This window comes from Rhipicephalus microplus, chromosome X (assembly GCF_043290135.1).
Source record: "Rhipicephalus microplus isolate Deutch F79 chromosome X, USDA_Rmic, whole genome shotgun sequence".
NCBI classification, from domain to species: domain Eukaryota; kingdom Metazoa; phylum Arthropoda; class Arachnida; order Ixodida; family Ixodidae; genus Rhipicephalus; species Rhipicephalus microplus.
Window position 1 is genome coordinate 4,657,178 of NC_134710.1, and position 20,993 is coordinate 4,678,170.

The following is a 20,993-nucleotide window of genomic DNA, read 5'->3' on the forward strand; positions in this document are numbered from 1 at the left end:
AAATGGATTTTAAGCGGGTATAATTAACAGTAGAAGGAGGTTTTCTGATTGGTGGCTGAAGTCAAGGCACGAGTGAAAATTCAATCCTTCACTGCAAAGTACCAGTCCTCAACTTCATTATTAAAAAAAAAAAGCTAAATCTAGTTTTTGGTTCACTAAGCATTACGGCTAGGTGGCACTAGCCGCCGCCCGACTTAAAGGGTACAGCTATATATATCAATCTATCTATCCTAAAGGTTTTATTTATGTATTTATATGGCACCACTACGTGAAGCAGCGTTCGCATCGGGGTGCGCTGAAGAAAATAGTTCTCATTTAATCGCGTTCATATCCTGAAGTTTCACACTTATACTTACGCACAAAAAAGTATTCATGTTGAAAGCTTGTTTCGCAGATAAAACGATAATCTCACAGCACCTTTTTTTTTTCGCAAGAAAGGTGCCACACTTACGCGTGAGAATACGTACGACTGGAACTGACTCTGCTGCAATCAGTGCCAGCATAAATACCCTTTCCCCGACGTTGCACTGCCAGGCATGTCGTTGTTTTGCATTGCGGTTTTACGAGGAATAAAAACATCGATGCCTATTTTCGAACACCGACGCTTGAAAAGGGACACGCACTGCACGACAACGACCATGTATATAGTGTTAATGAAGTGGACACCGACATCGCAGCGAAGTGCTTGTCACAGCAAAGCAAGCATGCTTACGACGTTGAATTCCACTTAAGCGCACAAATACGACCGTATACGTTTCTCGATCAGCTGTCACTTGTAGTTTTATTACTCGAAAACCTCGAAAGCTGTTGAGCAGGAGCTGTCGACCACCTCTCCGGAAGGTAACCAGGATGATTCTGGATGGTGCTTTTTCGCTGTTCTCGAAATACCTCTAGCATATCCCGGTATTCTCGTTAGGCTTCCAAGATGATAGGTCACCGGCGCTGAAACATTGAATTGAGAGCAATCAGCTGACACTCAATAACGCGAAAAGAAAACGTGTGCAAGTGTGCGCGAGCGAAACACAAATATCCGAATACGCGACGAGTGATGAAGCAATCAGCTGACAATAACAGAAAAACAAAACGTGTGCGCGAGAGAAGCGGTAATTTGGCGAATACTCCACGAGTTACTTCAGCCTTATTTCGGTCGTACTAAGCGCGAGAAAGCTTTGGCATTAATGAGACCGTTCCAGCAGTATAGTCATCGTCCTGGTGCACGAAGGAGTGGCAAGGAACGTTGACAAATCAATGCGCGGGAAAATGCGCCATGCGTCCAAGCTCTTACGATGTTAGGTTTCACGAGTGACAGATACTGTGCGTGTTTTACCAGAAGCTTGTGAGCAGTTATAACGTTACCGTGCGTTGCACGAACGCTTCCCGATATTGTTCTTGCTCTGATGTCGGTTTAAAAAATTCCCAAGGGCGACACTTACTTGACGCGCCGAACAGCGATGATCCACTTCTGCCGCCGAGTTGCTTCCCACGATCTCGATGGGAAGTGATACATGAAGCCGACGTCCCCTTTGTTGTGGTATCTGCGTTTGTTCTCTTTTTCACCTCTGACAACGTAGTTGTGAACAGGCTGCGGTAAATCCATGAAAAACGAAGTGCTGCTGTGCTGTTCCACCTGTTCGCAATGCGCGCAACGGTGAAATGCCGCGAAGGGCCACCCCGTGGGTTTTAATCGCCACTGCTAGGCTGTGCGACGTGTACAATCGAACTGCATTTCCATGTAGAGGAGACAGTAAACCATCTGACGAAAACCATGTGACACGTACGAAGGGCAATGCATGAATAAGGTAAAAACACATAAGCAATGAAAAAGGCAAAAAGAAGGCTATAAAGAAACGAGTCAGAAAAGTAAAAGTATTATAACTAGTTGCACGCACCTTCGAGAAACCTTAGTTCCTTGTCGGACAGAGACACGGAGGACTTGCTAATGCATGACACCTGTTCGCGTGCCATCTGCGCGGCCTCGACGATAACTCAGGTGCGCTCCTCTCTGTGGTTATACAGCGTCACTGTGTCCTTGAAAAGGGGTACACAGTTGCACTCAGTGCAGTGCTGAGAAAGAAAACCATCTTTCCCGTTTCTAACATTGTTAGTGTGTTCCCTCAGTCGATCGTTGAGACACCTTCCGGTCGTTCCGACATAACAGGTGCCACAGGAAAGGGGGGTCCTATAAACAACTCCCAGAGAACATGCCACATACTTGTTTCTATGCTTAACTTTACATTTCATTGATGACTGCTTTTTCAAGGGATTTTTAGGTTTGGTGAGACTGATTAATTCGGACGGTGCAGATAAGAGCAGATAAACGCCCGCACGTTTCCCATTTTTTTAAGCCTGCGCGACTTCGCGGTTCCCGTCTAAAGCTTTGCGGCCAGACTCATCTTCCAGCGATACTATTGCCGACTTTTTGAAATATTTGACCGCCTTGGAGCAGCATGCAGGTGGAGCCGGAGGTTTTATCAGCAAGTCAACAGCCACAGGTTTGCTGGTGACGCTGTCGAGCATGTAGTAGCCAACGTATGACGCGCCGTACTGACGTCACAGGCTACGTTATGTACCTGTACTTATATTGGCATGCGAGCCGCTTGCTTATCACATTAAACCTTCGCCACCAACTGAGTCCAGCGTCGCCTTGCTCGCCGGCTACAACAGATGGCGACGAGGATGGGATAGACTGCACCGAACGATGGGGGCGGATCCTGTGAGCAACGACAGCTGGAAGGCGAAAGGCAAGGTATGGCGAAGATGTGGGAATTTGACGCCTTCATAGAAGAAGGAGACGAAGATTTCGCATCGTATGTAGAACGGTTTGGGCACTATTGCAAAGTAGCCGGCGTACAAGACGAAGAAGTTGAAAAGTCAGCCTTCATCTCTGCCATAGGGAAGAAAGCGTACAAGACGCTCAAGGACCTTCTTCTACCTGATTGATTGATTTGTGGGGTTTAACGTCCCAAAACCACCATTTGATTATGAGAGACGCCGTAGTGGAGGGCTCCGGAAATTTTGACCACCTGGGGTTCTTTAACGTGCACCCAAATCTGAGTACACGGGCCTACAACATTTCCGCCTCCATCGGAAATGCAGCCGCCGCAGCCGGGAATCGAACCCGCGACCTGCGGGTCAGCAGCCGAGTACCTTAGCCACTAGACCACCGCGGCGGGGCGACCTTCTTCTACCTGCAAAACCTGAAGAGAAGACGTTCGAGGACTTGGTGAAAGTGCTGAGTGGCCACTACGAGCCTTCAAGTCAAGTCATTGCGGAGCGTTTCAAATTCAACAGGAGGTACCAAGGAGAAGGGGAGTCCGTCGCGGCATTTGCAGTCACGCTGAAGCACATGGCAGCCAAGTGCAACTACGGTACGTTTCTCGACGACGCTTTACGGGACCGGTTCGTCGCTGGGTTACGGAATTCCACCATTCAGACGGGTTTACTGAAGAGGAAGGAACTGACGTTCGAATCGGCCTGCGTTTTTGCTAAGAGCGTTGAGCTAGCGGAGCGGGAGTCGAGGGGATTCCGACCAACTGCGAATACGGAGGCCGACATTCACGCTCTAAAGAAGACTGGGAATGAACCGGAGTTTGCCAGCAAGCCGAAGAACAGTTCAATGCAAAGCTGCTATCGATGCGGTCAAGAGCATGACGCCCGTTGCTGCCGTTATCGTAAATTCAAATGCCATCTTTGCAAGTGCGTGGGACATTTGGCGCGCATGTGCAGATGCAAAGCAACCGGCGCCTGGCACCGTCCACAACGTGAGTGACGAAGCCAGCGGAAGCACAGGGCTGCTGCTGCACGGTGTGTATCTGGTGGGCACGGAACAACCATATGAAGTTGAAGTACAGATAGCCGGCCAGCTTGTGAAGATGCAAGTAGATACGGGCGCAGCCGTATCACTCGTTCCGGAATGCGTTTACCGGCAGCTAAAGCAGCCGCCGCAGCTTGCGAAGTGCGAGATGAAGCTCAAGACTTCCGGCGGAGCGACGCTACAAGTGAAAGGCCAAGCGGAGGTTTTGGTCGATTATAAGAGACAGCGGAAACTCCTGCCAATCATCGCGGTACCAGGAGAGAAGCCAGCACTCCTAGGCCGCGACTGGATTGCGAACCTCGGAATGGACCTAAACAGCATTCACGAGGTGCACGCACAACCGTCTGTCGACAGCATCCTGTCAAGGTATGCCAGCATTTTTTCACCTGGTTTAGGGTTGATAAAGGGTTACCAAGCAAAACTGGTGCTTTAGGAAGGAAGCATGCCAGTCTTTTGCAAGGCGCGGTCTGTGCCGTATGCCATTCGTGAACCTGTCGAGCATGAACTAGGCAACTTGCAAAAAGAGAGCGTACTGGTGCCCGTAACCCGCAGCGACTGGGCCACGCCGCTGGTAGCTGTTCACAAGCCAGACGGCACAGTACGATTGTGTGGAGACTATAAATTGACGGTGAATCCATGTGTGAAGACCGACCATTACCCACTGCCCGCGGTGGAGGATTTGTTCACGACGCTGGCTGGGGGCAAGGTTTTCACCGTTCTGGACCTTTCGACGGCATATCAGCAAATCGAGGTGCACCCTGACTCGCGACCCTTGCTGACTATAAACTCTCGCATGGGGTTGTTCCAGTATGTTCGAATGCCGTACGGAATCTCAAGTGCACCTGCAGTTTTCCAGGCAATCATGAATGAGCTGTTGAAAGGACTACCGGGAGTGGTATGCTACCTCGACGACGTCCTCATCACGGGAGCATCGCATACCGAATGCCTGGCCCGGGTTGAAGCAGTCCTGCAGGTTTTCAGGGACCACGGCGTAAAAGTGAGAAAGGAAGAATGCAAGTTTTTCTTGAATTCTGTCAAATATCTTGGGCATATCATTGACGAAAATGGTGTGCACCCGTGCGTCGAGAAGGTTGAAGCCATAAGGGAAGCACCCACACCTAAGAACATCAGTGAGCTTAAAGCGTACCTCGGCATGATAACTTTTTACTCCAAGTTCATGCCAAACATGTATTCGAGGCTAAAGCCTTTGTATGCACTGCTTCAGAAGGATAAGAAGTGGGTCTGGTCCGCAAAAGAAGAAAAAGCCTTCGCGGAGAGTCAGAGCCTCCTTACGCAAGCGAGCGTGCTAACATTCTATGACCCAAAGAAGCCTCTTGGATTAGTCTGCGACGCCTCTCCTTACGGGGTTGGCGCAGTGTTGTTTCATGCCGTGAACGGGGAAGAAAGGCCGATAGCTTATGCGTCACGCACTTTGAGCAAGGCCGAAAGTGGCTACGCACACATAGAAAAGGAAGCGTTGGCTGTGATTTTCGGAATCAAACGGTTTCACAAGTATCTTTACGGCCGTGAATTCACCATTTATTCCGATCACCTTCCCCTGGAGGGACTGCTGGGGCAAACAAAGCCAATTCAGCAAATGGCAGCAGCACGCATGCAGCGCTGGATGCTAGTGCTAGCTGCATATCGCTACAAATGGGTGTACAGAAAGGGAGCCCAAGTAGCAAACGCGGACGCGTTATCGCGATTACCGCTTCCGAACAACACCGACGAAAGCGACTACGTTCACTTCTTGCCCCGCCGCGGTGGTCTAGTGGCTAAGGTACTCGGCTGCTGACCCGCACGTCGCGGGTTCGAATCCCGGCTGCGGCGGCTGCATTTCCGATGGAGGCGGAAATGTTGTAGGCCCGTGTGCTCAGATTTGGGTGCACGTTAAAGAACCCCAGGTGGTCGAAATTTCCGGAGCCCTCCAATACGGCGTCTCTCATAATCATATAGTGGTTTTGGGACGTTAAACCCCACATATCAACGTTCACTTCTTTTCAGCAGTAGAAGCCGTACCACTATCTGCGAAAAGGATCAGTGACGAAACCCAAAAAGACCCAGTTTTGTCTAAGGTGCTGATGTATGTTTTGAATGGATGGCCATCGTACCAGGGGCGGCGCCAGGGGAGGGGCAAGGGGGGGGGGGGGGCAAGGGTGGGCTGGAGCCCCCCCAAAATTCTCGCCTGCCCCCCTATGCCCACCCAAGTGCCCGGAAGCATATATTGAAAACCTAGTAGGAGCAGAGCTAGCAACCGACGGTGAGAGCTGATTGGCTACTTGCGCCGAGGGACGCTCTGACGTCACACCATAGCAACGGTGACGGTGCCACTCTGGACCTTGGCCGCGCGGGCTTTTCCGTCGAGAAGCTGGGCTGCACGACCATATAGAATCAAGCCATACGCAATTCGATGTGGCAATTCGATATGGAGGCTGCTTGCTCGCTCGTTTCAGCGATCGCTTGACTACAGTAGGCAGTGGAACCCAGAGCGCACCAGCGGCACGGCCTTGTTTAAGCTTCAACCGCGTAGGCCGCTGCACAAAAGCACGCAGAAATGTGGTTTGGTGTGAAAAGGAGAAAGATTCGTTCTGCCAGCCTCAAGGACCCCACAACCCGCGAAAGACTTAAAAAATGCTGGCCGTGGACTGCGGGAAGGAAAAGCGCACGTGGCCGTTCGGAGCAAAAAAAGTTAACCTCTGAAACAAAATTGTCATGCAAAACAAGAAAACGAACAAACCTATCAACTACATTTTAGAGAAACAATACTTCCAATTGTTCATCTCCTCTTGCTCAAGTTCGCGGATATTTATTTGTAAGATAGAAATGTGGTGTTTGAAGGGTCACAGCTTATGTACAACGCTGTATACCAGTTTCCTTTATTTCACGAGTTACACGTGGCATGATTGGGTCGCAAATCGGCCAAAGTGCGTGTATGTAGGCTCTGCGCAGTTCCGATTAAAGTTGATATAGGTGACATAAAGGCACGTGCTGGCTCCGGAGACTGCGCCGTGCGCATTATTGCAAAACTGTGCGCGATGGGAAACGCCTGCAATGCATTGTAAGCTTTCATTAATACGCATTATTTTATTATTATTTGCTGTTTCGATAAAATAACTTAACGGGCGCTTTAGAGCATGTGGACCAAACTAGGTGATATAATAAAGGCACATGCTGGCTCCAGATACTGCGCGTACTTAACAAAGCAGCTCTCCGCGCGATGGGAGGCACCTTCAATGCACTATGAGCTACATCGGCCAGACAAGGCGCTGCCTCAATGACCGACTCGGGGAACACGAAAGAAATCTTAACAATAACGAGAGAAGTCATCTTGTTGACCACTGCGCGGCGTGCTCGAATTGTGAACCACGGTTCCGCTGCGCAAAAATTCTTGGCAGAAGTAGGCAAAAAACGGCCCGTGAAACCTTAGAAGCGTTTTTCATTATAAAAGCAGGTGAGGATTGTGTCAGCGACACTTCTATTGCGCTGTACAAAGCCGAAATTCAATTTCTGACGCGCCTTGTTTGAACGTTTTTTTCTGTTTCCTGTTTCCGGTATATATACTTGTTGATCTTTCCGGTATATATACTTGTTGATCTGCGTTCAATAAATCAGTTGTTAGTTTGCGCCTGTGCTCGTCTCCTCTTCCCTTGTGTTGTGTGGTAGCGCTTTTACGATGTATTCCATGGCTTTAATTACAGCCCGTTATTTCGGTACCGAATGTTGCTGATAGGTTTTTTTTAATACAATTCAAAGAAGTTTGTGAACGGCGCAGCAATTTTTCGGCGCAAAATTGCGTAATGCTCTGGGAAAAGCTAGGAATACATTCCCAATTAAGGCAACTTTATTCACTAAACAACGCGCGTCGGACGCGATAGGAGATAGCTTCAACGCGCTATGAGCTTTAAGTACAGCCAGTGTATTCCGATGCGTAATTTTGGCGATTACATAAAGTTTCTTAATAGAGTTCAAATAACTCCATGAACGGCGCAGCATTTTATTGTTTTTTGCAATGCCCTGGAGAAGTGTAGGAATGCATTCCTAATTAAGGCAACTTTATTCACTAAATAACGGAGCGCGTAGCGCTCATGGTTTGGCAAGGTTCTCCAGTAGTCATCGGCGGCCCAGCGCAAAACCAGAAGCGCCGCGAGAGAGAGAGCGGTTCGGGCGGCCAAACGCGCGCAGCGTGAAAGCCAAAACCGCGTACGAAGCAGCGGTAACGGTGGCGCGGCCAAAGCGGCCAAGATCCGAAGCGGCGCCGTCGCCGTTGCTATGGCGTGACATCACAGCATCCCTCGGCTCAAGTAGCCAATCAGCTCTCGCCGCCAGTTGCTAGCTCTGCTCCTACTAGGTTTTCAATATATGCTGCCCGGAAAGCTTACCCAAGGGATGCGGTATCAAAATAAAGTATTAAATTATTGGAAATTTCTGATCACAGGCTATTACCCTCTCGCCTGTGATAAAAAGGCACTTGAAATACAGTGCGAACAGGCACGATAAGAAAAGAAATGGCTCTGACTGATAGTAGATTGAAACAAGAAAGTCCACAGTTTGTAGTTTGCTCTGCTTGTGTGAAGCAAGAAGCTCGTGCGAGATCCTCTTTTCGAGGCGCGCCTTCCCCTCACACACCACCACCGCAGAGAATAAGCTTCGCCCTGCTGGGGCAACGAGCGCTGGGGAACCTTAGACAGGGTGCACGTGCAGTGGCGTAGCCAGGGGGTGGCACATTAGGCCTGTGACCCCCCTCCCTCCAAAAATGCCATCGCATACAGGGCACAAAACAAAACGACGCTTGACCACGTCTGCCTGGCCGGCCCCAACTTCGGATCCAGGTAGTATCCCCCCCCCCCTCACCTTAAACAAATTTCTGCCTGCGTGCCTGTGCACGTGTTGCCATAAGCAGGCTAGAACACAGGAGCAGCAAGCAGCGTGGGCTCAAAACCGTAGACGTTCATATACGGAGCCGGTTTCGATACCTTTTCATGTGAAGTTTAACCTTGGACATAGGGAGATCCCAGCCGCCCACGTACGTTTCTTTGCATATTCTGCAGGTGCAGTTGGGAGTACAATGGAACGCCAGAGCGTGCGTACGCCGGCGGCTGAGGGTCCATGGCACTAAATCTAGAACACACAACACGCGGATATGCGTGTCGTCTTTAGGCGATGCCAAAGCGGCACGTAAAAAAAAAAAAGTGGACAAACTGCCGTGGTATTCCATTCGTTTGCTAGCTCTCGCGGTGTAAGACACACACTTTTTTCTTATTTTCTTACACTGTCCTCGCTCCCAAGCAGTGTTCGTGTCACGCATAGGCGTACGCAGGGTTCCCCTTCAGGAGGGGCGAAGGTTCGTCGCAGTGCCACCCCTCCCTCTTATGTCAATGCATGGGGCTGACTTGGCGCTCCCCCCCCAGTCGCAGCCTCTATTATATCGATGTGCAGACCTGACTGCGCCCCCCCCCCCCTGCTCCCCGTCGTGAGAGAGAAGACCCGAGAAGTTTGTCCGCCGACGTCAACGCTTCCCTGCCGGAAAAAGCGTACAGCCTCCGCTCCCTTTGGTTCCCGCGTATACTTGTGAAGCGCGCGCTGCACGTGAAACAGCCCTCGTTCCGCCATGTCAACGCGACAAAGAGGGGGGAATCATAGCTGTGTCGTCAACTGTGACAATGGCCATGTAAACACGAAGGGGTCGACTTCAACATTCCCAAACAGAAAAAGCAGGCGACAAGCATGGATCGCAACAGTGCGCCGAGACAAGTAAATTTTTTTATAAAAATGAGCACGTGCACGATGCATTTAACCTGACAGGAGTTTATTCCTGCGTCACCACTCCTCTAAGCTTTCGAATTACATGGAGATACATATCTGCATCTTAAAAGCGCAAATTGCCATATTACTTTCAACTTCCGTCTTTTCAGCACTGTCAAAAAATTGCGAAGACATGTTTATGCTGCTACTGTTATTCGATATTGTAGTAGTTGAAGTTGTGTACACATGTGGTATTTGTGATGTGTGATTATATATCTTTTATATCTAAGCAGCGCCGATAGAAGAATGTGGTTGCCAAAAGCTTCGACAATGATTTGTAGCAGCCATTTTGCGGAAAACTGCAAAGTGACTCAAGCGAGCACACTTCTCATGTACTGACGATAGTTCCAGCCGCTTACAGGAAACGGGCATCTCACGCAGGAACGGCGCAGAGGTATGATAAGCAGCGAAGCGCATAACTGACTATGCATTTTAAAGCATTCTCTTTAGACAGTTGATTCCAAAATTTACGCTCAGCGAAAATTTGTTCCGTGCATGTGCAATTATCAAGTAAAGCTAGAATAAAAGGGTATATATATTTATCATAAACGTGACCCCTTCATACCGCCACGTTTTAAGGGTAAGATTGGAACGCGGTTAGTAACAAGGACATTTGTCTATGCAACAAGCGCGCCCGCCCTGTCTATGTGTTTTCTTCATTTGCAGTATGGTCGTGATTTTGGCGCGAAATTGACTGTTTAACTGAGACATCTACCAACTAGCCTAACAACGAGTACAACAAGCGCATTGCTCTTTGGATACCTTTCATTAAATGTAATAATGATTCAAGCAACGGACTACGCACAATGTTTGATAAATAAATTTCCATACATAGCTATCTCCGTGCAGTTCTCGTATGCCATATTTCTGTGCACACCAGATGGTCGCAATCGCTAGTTTTTTTTTTAATTAGGCATTTTGCCATCGCACATGTTTTTATAGAGTTTGATTATGGCGTTGTCAGCTACCACTTGCTCCGCATCTGCTACATGGCTGAGGAGATCGCTGACCTTTCACCAAATTGCTGCCACGAAAAAAATCTTAAATTGCGGCGATCTTAAACGCGACAAAAGCGTGTACATCCTAACCGCGCGCGAGGCGAAACTCTCAAAAACACGTGCAGAACGCGTGTAGCGTGGGAGCAAAGGAACAGGTTTTTTTAAAGACAGGTTGAAGGGAACATCGGAGAGGTCAACATTCTTGTAACGAGTTTTGCCCCCCCCCCCCATTCAACGATGATGATGATGATCTGATGATGATCTCTGTGGTCTTCCCCTTCATACCGGGGGGGGGGGGGGCACCTTTTAGTGTCCTGACCGGAACGAGAAAAAAAAAGGAAAAAAAAGCACACCAGGTCCATGAACATCACAATTGTTCACTGTCTCCTTGACCACCACTGTAGAAGCCTTGCTTTGGTTATTGCTGTCGCTGCCAGGGGGTGCACGTTGGTATCGCGGCTAGGGTGCCTGAATGGTTTCCCTCGCCCGCCGCTCCTTGCAGGGTGGGGACATTGTTTGACGGGGTGCTCGCCGCCGCGACCGGTTTTTCCTGACGGCCGCCGCCATTGCAGATCTCACTTCGCATAGCGACGGGAGCAAAGAAGGAGCTGTGGCCGCTCTGTCATATACTTTTTTAGGGAAATGACTGGGTGCTGCGTGCCCATGTGCACGAACAACTCCAGAAATGGTTGGAAACTCTACCATTTTCCGACAGAGCCCAAAAGAAGGCTGCTATGGATGGTGAAGATTAAGCGAGACAAGTGGCAGCCTACGAAGTCCTCGTGTGTATGCAGTGTGAGTATCCCGACATGTGTTCTTTTCTCGTCGAGAACTTTGAAACTTGTTTTTTTAAATGTGTATACGTGTCTGTGGGTCACTTTGTCGGTGCTGTAAACGCTTCACGTCTAAGTTGCAGTTTTTCTCTCTTTTTTTGCGATCTCTAAAAGTGCAGCTATGGAAACGTGTGGCGCAGCCGCAGTATTTGAAGTTTGTACCAGTTTTTAGTCACTATATGTATAAACAAAATAGGCTGCTTGTTATTAAATTGCGTATTTACAGAAAAGTGTTTTTCATTCGTTTATTGCAAATCACGAAATTCAATAAAAGTTGTGTGGTATACTGTGTCTTTCTAGTAATTCTGTCTAGGCTAAGCTAAGCTAAAATTCATGGTTCATAACGGACTTACAGGCACATTTTGAAGCAAGCCATTTCGAGCAGCACCGAGCTGACCAGTGGATAAAACTGAAGCCGAACGCTGTGCCAACGGTGTTCCCTTTCAGGGGTAAGTTACTGTTTCACTGTGCGTCAAAGATTCTGTATGAACCTAACAGGTGGCAACAGTACAAGGCTAAAATGATTTAGTTTCAAAAATTAGGATGATCCGTGGAATTCCTCGTTTGAGGATATTAAGAAAGTCGGGGTACGTGCCTGCGACCTGAGAAAAGGCATATGTCTGCAACCTATAATACTGCTAAAATCCAGTACAGGCCTGTGATTAGAGCTGGCTACCTTGTAATACTTGCAGCTTGTGACTGTCCTTTTTTGCACTGCAGGCTTGCCTCCACAAAGGAAGGCGCCAAAGGACAGGGCAGGACCTGCTGTGTTGCCTGATGCATGCCAAGAAACACGCGGTGACAACTCTACGGCCATTAATTGTACGCCACTCACAAGTGCACAGGCGAATTTAAATTCACGCACAGACAGTCTTGGCGCACAGCAACCGCAAAGCTGCAATTCTCAGACGCCTGATTCAGTACCGCACATTATGGAAAGGGAAGAAGTTGTGATCTCGGCCGATGCACCTGACGGGGCACGTGAAAACAAGCAGTTAAATAAGCAGCTCTCTGATATGGGCAGAAAATACACTCAGCTACATCAAGTCCATCGGAAAGCCACCTCAACCATTCAAGCACTAAAAAAACAGGTGAAAAAATTGGAAACCAAAATGGAATTATTCGGACAGCGTTTGAAATTCCTCAATGATGACCAGCTGCAGGCTCTTGGGCGCCAGAGTAATAAGGGAAGCACTTGGTCTGCAGAAACAATCAAGCAGGCGCTTCAGATTAAGTTTTCCTGTGGAAAAACTGGTTACCAGACACTAAGAAATCTGGGCTACCCCTTGCCATCCGGAAAAACCCTTGCACGTCGCCTTCAGGGCCTCAAGTTTCTTCCCGGAATTTTGACGGAAGTCATCGATGTTCTCAAAATCAAAGCAGAGAACATGCAAGACATTGAAAAAGACTGTGCTTTGTTCTTGGATGAAATGGAGATTGCTCGCGGGTACGAGCTCGATCGCGCTGAGGATGTGGTGTTGGGGGGGCAAACTATGCCAGAAAATCCAGACGAACCTGCACATCACGCACTAGTGTTCATGGTAGGAGGCCTGAATACGAGATGGAAGCAAGTGATTGCCTACCACTTCACCGGAAGTCATGTAGAGGGTAGTATCCTCAAGGACTACGTCATGAAGATAGTGCAGCTCTGCGCGGAAATCTCTTTAAGAATCCGTGTCGTCACTTGCGACATGGGGGCTTCTAATCGGGCTATGTGGCGCGAGCTCGGATTCTCCAGCCACAGGAATTCCATTACTGTATGTTCAGTGCCTCACCCCTGTCTGGAAGACAAAGAATTGTTTTTCACAGCAGATGCTGCACACGTGCTGAAGAATGTCAAGTCACAGTTGCTTTCATCGGAAGTATTCTTTCTGAGTGATGCAACAGTATGCCAGCACAATCTGCCATCAAAAGAAGTGAACGTGGACCATGTGCGCAGTGTAATTAAGTATGATGCTGAACGAGAGCTGAAAGTCGCCCCGAGGCTCTCAGAGTTACACATTTCGCGAGGCCATTTCACAAAAATGAAAGTGGGAGTTGCTGTCCGCTTCTTCAGGGAAGCTCCTGCAGCGATTCGGTACCTAATTAAAGAGGACGCGATAGAGCCGGAGGCAGAGACAACAGCTTGGTTTCTAGAATTAGTATTCAACTGGTACACGCTAATGTCTTCCCGCCACCCATCAGTTGCTCTCAGCCTTCGAGACATGCGGAGGTACCACGAATCAATTGAGCTACTGAACTCGGCCCTCGAAGTTTTTCAAGGAATGAAGATGGGAAGCAAGGCACAGTGGAAGCCTTCGCAAGCAGGTTTACTAATAACAACAAAAGTCGTTCTTCGTCTCCAAGACATTCTCTTGCGCAGTGAAGGATACGAATTCTTCCTCACGAGCAGAATCTTGCAAGACTGCCTCGAAAATTTGTTTTCGGTGGTGCGCATCAGGAAGCCTGTTCCTAACGCATATGACTTAAAGTGTGCCCTGAAGCTTGTGTGCGTGAGTCAGTTCCTTCATGCACCCGGAACGTCAAGCTACGAAGTCGACGATGCTAAGTACCTCGCCGACATGCTTGCAAAAGGCAAACAAGAGCACGGGGAGGTGGAAGCTGATGTCATTGATGACTCGGAAATTTTGTTCATTGAAGAACTTCAAGAAAACGAATGCAACATCCTTTTCTACATCGGCGGCTTCCTTTTAAAAGGTATGCTGAGTGTTGTAGCGGGATGCGGGCATTGTAATTCTGCCTTGTTAGGCTCAACTGAAAGCGAGCACGCAACTCTGACTATTCTGAAGGAGTACAGGAGTGAAGGTGGCAACCTCACATATCCCAGCAAGGATGTTTTGCTGACACTCAAGTCGTGTGAAGAGCATTTCAGGGGCATCATAAGTTGGAGTGAGGGCTTGCTGCGCTTAAGGTCCCCGTTGAAGGCCGTGACCGATTATTTGAACGAGATGGTGCGCCCTTGCGTAAAGACTTGCTCCGAGCACAGTGACGCCGTAGCAAAACTCCTTATTGCGAATTATGCAAGACTGAGGCTTCGCGTGCATTTGCGCCACGTTAGTTCAAACGGCGTCAATGAACACGGAAGCAAGACGTGCGCTGGGGTAAGCCTTCCGTGACCAGCCGAACTGGACCAGTCACTTATAAATTTTATTATTTTTTCTTTCAGAACACTTATTGTTTGATTAAAATATTTTGAGTTCATTGTGAACTGGCTAACCTCCCTGTCCTTTCTTCATCCTCCTCCTTAAGTTCATAGACATTTTTCTTATTTGTTATACAATATCACATTCTTAGATAAAAACAGCGTTGTGATCTTTAAGCTGACTAAGGTTGTGATCTTTGGAGAATGTTTATGGTAAGTTAATATTATTGCGGTCGAAGCAATACCGACACAGCGTCACAGAGGCAGAATACGAGAGTGATACTTCTCGGATAATTAGATTGCTCGCTTACATATATCTATGGAAAGTAGAAAAACTGAACAGGTATAGGGCATCAAAATCGTTATTACTGCATTTCATCTTGTATTTTCCAATAACTTAGTAAGATTTTTTTCTCAGTGGTCACATAAAAACGAGAGATTCAATTGATGTTTACGCTGTTTCACTATCTCAACCAGCTATAACAGAAAAATAGCTGTGTAACAAATCTGAATCTCATTCCCGCAAGATTATTCAGAGCTGCGAGGGCACGCAAGGCGGGGGAAAAAGCAGGATGAAGTAAGTTCAACGCGTACAATGCGAGCACTACTGAGTGGCTGGCACGCTGCACAGCCACTGAGGAGTGCGGTGAGTTTAGGTAACAGGAAAAGGCGTGCGCTTCATGAATTAATGTAGATTTATCCTGCAAACAGTCTCCAATGACAGACGCACATATTCAGACTGCTTTTTTATAGCGCGAAATACCATTTCTCGCACTAAACTCTTCTCAAACTCTCCTCATACGCGCGCGCAGGCAGTGTGTTTCGTTGGGGTGAGATATGTAATGGCGGACGCTCTAGCAGACGACGCGGTTGTCCCCACCCTGTACGGAGCGGCGGGCGAGGGAAACCATTCAGGCACCCTAATCGCGGCTGTCGCCTCCCGGTGCGCCGCAGTCTTTCACAAAGCCGAGTGCCTCCGGTAGTGTGGCGCCATCTGTCTGACGGGGACACAGGCATTCACAGTGAAGCACCAGGTGTTCAATGTTCTCCTCGTCTTTCCCGCATGTCCTGCACTGCACAGTGCCGTCGGCCAACGACGGGTCGAAGTGACGGCGATACACCTGAGTACGGAGCGCTCCAGCACGGGCCTCAAACAGAAGCGCACTGCCGACATTATTGTCGTATAATCGTTCGGCGGAGATGGTGGTCTTGTGAGCTCTATATAGGGCCAGGCTGGGTTTCTTCTCCATAGCCGCCTGCCACATCGACGTCTCAGCTTCCTGCACTCTATTCCGTACTCCTACTGCCCATTTCTTCTCACTGTCCTCCTGGACAGGGTCAGTAAAAAGGGAGTACTTGCGGCACACATTGTGGAGACGCCTGCGCCATGGTGTGTTCATGCCCTTGATAGCTGTGTATCTAAATACACGACGGGCCCACCGCTGGTCGTTCATGAGGCGAAGACGTCCTTCGTAGGCCACCTTGCTCCTTGCCTCGCGTGCCTCGTAACTTGACCATCCGAGGTCGCCCTGTATAGCTTCGACAGCCACACGTCAATGACACGCCAGCGCCAGTCGCCCGACCTCACGTTGACCTCTTTCCAACCACTGGCGTGTTGCTGCAGACAGGCAGATGACGGCGTTGGCGAATGTCAGCACTGGCACATGTACTGCCTTCCACAGTTCGCGCACCAGTACAAACCGGTTGCACCCCCACAGACTCCACCGTCGCAGCACGTTGGCGGCCCTCACAGAAGCCTGTCGAACGTGCTCCTCTTGCTTGTCATAGATATCTACGGAGGTGCAAAGGTTGACACCGAGATACCGGTACTGGTTTGATACCGGAATGCTTCCTCCGTCGGGAAGCTGCACATCAATGGTCTCCACGCCTGAAAACTGCAATATGGCCGATTTTTTGGCATTGAAGTGAAGGCCCAGACTCTTCAGGTGGTCGGCCGCCAGTGTTACCAACCTCTAAAGGTCACTGCTGTGCTCAGCCAGTAATACTAGATCATCCGCGAACACCAAGCCGGGCAGCGTCCATGTCTGCGCCACCCCACCAATCATGAGGCGGAACGCGAAGCCAACTCCCGATTCCACGAGTGCCTGATCGAGTCCCGCCACATATAGCATGTATAGCAGCGGAGACAAAGGGCAGCCCTGCCTGAGTCCTCTTGTCACTCCACAGGCTGTGTTCTGGTGCCTCTGAAGCATGCTACCACCGAGCTATCTGCATAGAGCCGCCGGAGAAAGTCTGTCCACACGCTCGGCATTTGTCGTTGGTCTAACTGGTGGAAAAACTCCTCGTGTGGCACACTATCATAAGCCTTGGTGACATCCAGAAAGCATCCAAGCAGACCTCTGGTTTCTCTCCGTGCCACCTCGATGGTCTGGGTGAGTACGAAAAGATTGTCTTCCAAGCATCGGTTCCGTCAGAAGCCATTCTGGAGTTTCGACAGTATGCCCCTCTTCTCCGCCCAGCCGCTCATCCACACCTTCAAGACTTGAGCGAAGAGTCTATATAGGACGCTCGTCACCGTAATTGGTCTATAGTCGCCCAGCAGTCCAGCGTCGCCTCCTCTCTTGCACACGAGGCTTACTCGGCCGCATTGCCAGTCCGATGGGATTGGGCCGTTCTTGAGGATGGTATTGAAAATTCCCGCGAGGTGTTCTCGAGCAGACTTCCCCAAGCATTTCACAAGGCCCGCCGGTATGCCGTCCAGTCCGGTAGCAGTGCTTGCACTGATACATGGGAGTGCACGCTCAAGAGCGATCCTCGTTATCTGCCAATGGTTCTGTTCACTTGGCTGGTGAGGCTCATCCGGGTCGCCGTTTACTGCTGAGGTCGATTCGTCATGTGTGGGATTGAAGAGCTCTTGCATGTGGGTCGTGAGGTGTGCTGCGAGGTCGGTGACCGGTAGGTTGCTAGAGTGGTGTCGAATTTCAGGTGCCGGAGTTTGGCGATCTAACGAAGACACATATTTCCAAAATTTGCACCGTTACGCCCTGCTTCTGTGATAGCTCGCAATTGTTTGCTATTGTACTGAGCTATTTTGCTTTGTACGAGGATCCGCATCTCTCTTTTGAGGCGGAGGTATTCCTCCCAGGTACTCATGCACTCCTCTCCGGGTGATGTCTTAACAGCCGCTCTATGTAGGCGATTCGCCGTTCGTCTTGCAATAAGGACCCGTTGTACTTCTTCGTCCCACCAGCCTTTGCGCCTTAGGCCACCGCGGGAATTTACGTGAATTTCGTGCTTCTTCATGATGCGTCTCAGTTCGAGCACAAATTGATCATATGTTGGTGGTTCCGTCGGTTGAAAGTTCTGCTCCAATGCTTCGCGACTGCCGCATACTCCAACTGCGGAAGGTGCCTCTCAGCTGCGTTGCGATGTTCCTTCGCAATGGTTCGCCAGAAGGATCGAGAAAAGCTCAACTTGATTCGGTTGTGGTCACTTCCTATGCTGAATTCACCCTTTTCATCGATGTTCATGTGGGTGAGACGTCGTGCTAAAGCAGGTGTCGCAAGCACGTAATCAATACAGCTGCGACTGTTCTGGCGCTCCAGGTGTACTGTCCTTCACATTCTGGACGAAGATTTCGCACATCTAAGGCGAGTGTACGTGCCAGTGCCAGTATTAGTTCCCCATTGGTATCTTGGAAGCCATCCAGAGCTTGGAGGTGCCCATTGAAATCGCCCATAATGAGAACCTCTCGCTGGTTTGCTCATCTTGCCACGTCTTCCCTGATGCACTGCGCCATTCTTGAGTTTCCGGCATCAGCTCCAGCAGATACGGCAAAGTAGGCCACCCCTACCAGGACTGCCAGCCCTTGCAGGTAGCCCTCAACCCACATATGCTCAACACACGGGCTGTCCAGTTTCTTCCAAGCTGACCTAGTTTTCCACAGGAAACCTATTCCTCCCCCTTTCCTCGATTCACCTGAACGGTTCAAGCCAGCCCACTGCCAACTTTTATGTACTGGTGGCTCTTCCATGACTCGAAGGTGTGTTTCAGCCACGGCATATATATCTATATCTTCGTCACCCATCATCTGATATAGTTCTTCCCATTTGCTCGCCGTTCGAGCACCATGTAGGTTAAGGAAGCCTACATGTATGTCCTCGTTCTTCTTGCGGCTGCGGCGACGGCGGGTCGACTTTTTCTTTACGTCCTGTGCCAGGAGCGCTTCTGCCTCCTCTGTGGATTGGCCATTTGTAGGATTGTCTGTCCCAGGGCAGTCATCATGGAGATAGTTGGTTTCACCCTCCATGCCCTGTGCTTGTAGTTGCCTGACGGGCGAAGCCCTAAAAAAGCACATAGTCTGCGTCCCAATCGTTGTCCTAGTTGCTCGGCGACGTATTCACTGTAGGAAGTTCCATTCATCTTATCCTGGAGAGCCTTTGTGACACTGACGAACTCCACGCGCGTTCCAATGTCTGAGCAAATTTGACGTAGGTTTTGATTCTACAACTCGCACTTTATCCGCATGGTATCGTCTTTGTGTCCTACTTCTGGGACGCCGTACACCACGAAAAAGTGGCCTTTGGCTCTTGCCTTCCAGAAAGTTATTTGGGACTTGATCTTCTCAGTTGAATCGTGTGGAGATGTGTCGTCTTGGATGTCGCTGAGACCGGCGTGCAGAACCACGATGGCCTCTGTTGAATCCCAGACGTCCGTCGCAGTCTCAATGGCTTCCATTGTTTCCACAAGCGTGGCATCTTTTTTCGTACGGCAGTGTACACCTCTGTGCCAAGCACTGGCTTGGAGGACTGCACGTTTGAGTCTACGTGCATTGCCATCCCCGTAGACGAATGCGCCCGGGAGTCCTGCTGGCCGTTCTGGGGGGCCGTTGGCTGTTTTCTTGCGCGAAGATGGTATGGAGGCCTGGCTATCCTCTGCCCTCTCCTTGCGCAGTCGCTTCTGAGCCCGCTTGCTGCGTTTGACCTGCCATCCTACGGCCTCCGCGGGAGAGCCACCCACTAGCTCTTGATCGCTGTTGGGCTTGTTCTGGGATTGGTCTATCACTCTGCCAGCATAGACGGCCGCGGCTTTGACCGCATTCCTGTCATCGCCACCCAGTAGCTCTTGATCACTGTTGGGCTTGTTCTGGGATTGAACCATCCCTTTAACGTTCAGTCTACATTGGGTTGCCTCAGTATGTCACAGAAAAAGTCTATTGCCGACTTTTTTTCGCCTTCGAGCAAGCGCACCATGCAAAAAGCCGTCTCTCCCTAGCTTTTTGCTTCCCAGCAGAAGATTCGGAGACGCTTCAGGAACAAGAAAATGCTCAGTGCTTTGTTTCAATTCCGCTTGAAGAGACTGTGCGTAGCACCGCGTCTGACGATGCTTGCCCGTCCTCGTCAGGGCACATGGACCGCGAATGTGATGACCTTTCCGCATCATGTGCAGCAAGACATCAACCTGATTCTGCGACAGAATTCACCGCCTCTGATGTGGATGTCGACCACGCAGGCCAGTTGGACATTTCGAAATTCAAGACAGAGCAACCCACACAGCCAATACTGAACCCATTTCCATCTAAGAAGTACGGCAAATTGAGCAGGAGCTTCAACTCAAACTGGTACCGCCTATCTCCTTGGTTGGAGTACAGCGCGCAGGCTGACGCAGCCTTCTGTTACCCTTGCAGAATGTTTTCAACTGGTGACAATGAGAAATCTGCATTTGTCAATGCTGGATACAGTAATTGGAAAAATGCCCTAGAAAGAGACGGTGGCTTCAGGAAGCACGAAAACTCACTCGTGCATAAGACTTGCCAGGCATCGTGGGTTTCCTTCACGTAGATGAAGGCGGGAGGACAAAGCAGGTCGGTTGCAACACATCTCAGCGACGCGCACTCCAGGGAGGTGCAGGAAAATCGCCTCTATATAGCAAGAGTTGCCGATATATTGCGATTTACTGCCGTTCAGGGAATCTCTCAGAGGGGCCACGATGAAAGTGCCAGAAGTGAAAACAAAGGAAACTTCGTTGAGCTCTTGCACTTGTTTGCTAAATATGACGACATTATAGGAAAGAAACTGAATGGTGGATGCGAAGTACGTTCATCACTCGATACAAGACCAGAACCTCGAAATTCTCAGCCACATCACATTAACAAGTATAAAGGAATATATGAAAAGCTCCCAGTGCTTTGCACTTATCGTCGATGAAACCAAGGATCTAAGTAAGACGGAACAGTTGTCAGTGGTAGTAAGGTACTACCTCAATGGGGCTGTTTTTGAGAGGTTCCTTCGATTCCGCAACGCTGAGCAATTGGATGCTAAGTCGCTCCTGAGCTACGTCAAGGAAACGCTGAATCGCTGCGGCATTGATTCTCAACTGTGCATTGCTCAAACGTACGATGGTGCAAGTGTCATGAGTGGTACGTCACGAGGCGTCCAGGCACT

At 49.5% G+C, this 20,993-nt stretch overlaps 1 protein-coding gene and 1 long non-coding RNA gene across 2 annotated transcripts; one reads left to right on the top strand and one right to left on the bottom strand.

Annotated features, from left to right (window-relative positions):
• Window positions 1-750: 750 nt before the first annotated feature.
• On the bottom strand, window positions 751-1,951 carry LOC119175628 (uncharacterized). The gene is made up of 2 exons (XR_005110327.2): window positions 1,434-1,951; window positions 751-942 (listed from the first exon to the last, which is right to left on the bottom strand). It is a non-coding gene; the product is annotated as an uncharacterized LOC119175628 (long non-coding RNA).
• Window positions 1,952-11,114: 9,163 nt separating this feature from the next.
• LOC142777376 (uncharacterized) lies at window positions 11,115-14,655 on the top strand. Its single transcript, XM_075881716.1, has 3 exons — window positions 11,115-11,409; window positions 11,803-11,896; window positions 12,168-14,655. The coding sequence occupies exons 1-3, from the start codon at window positions 11,257-11,259 to the stop codon at window positions 14,561-14,563; spliced, it is 2,643 nt and encodes an 880-aa protein (XP_075737831.1). The 5' UTR covers window positions 11,115-11,256; the 3' UTR covers window positions 14,564-14,655.
• Window positions 14,656-20,993: the final 6,338 nt, after the last annotated feature.

Excerpts from the sequence above, each read along its gene's own strand:
- LOC142777376 (XM_075881716.1), top strand. The coding sequence starts at position 11,257 with ATGACTGGGTGCTGCGTGCCCATGTGCACGAACAACTCCAGAAATGGT. Across the intron at positions 11,410-11,802 it reads AGTCCTCGTGTGTATGCAGT|GCACATTTTGAAGCAAGCCA; the intron begins GTGAGTATCCCG and ends ACGGACTTACAG. Across the intron at positions 11,897-12,167 it reads AACGGTGTTCCCTTTCAGGG|GCTTGCCTCCACAAAGGAAG; the intron begins GTAAGTTACTGT and ends TTTGCACTGCAG.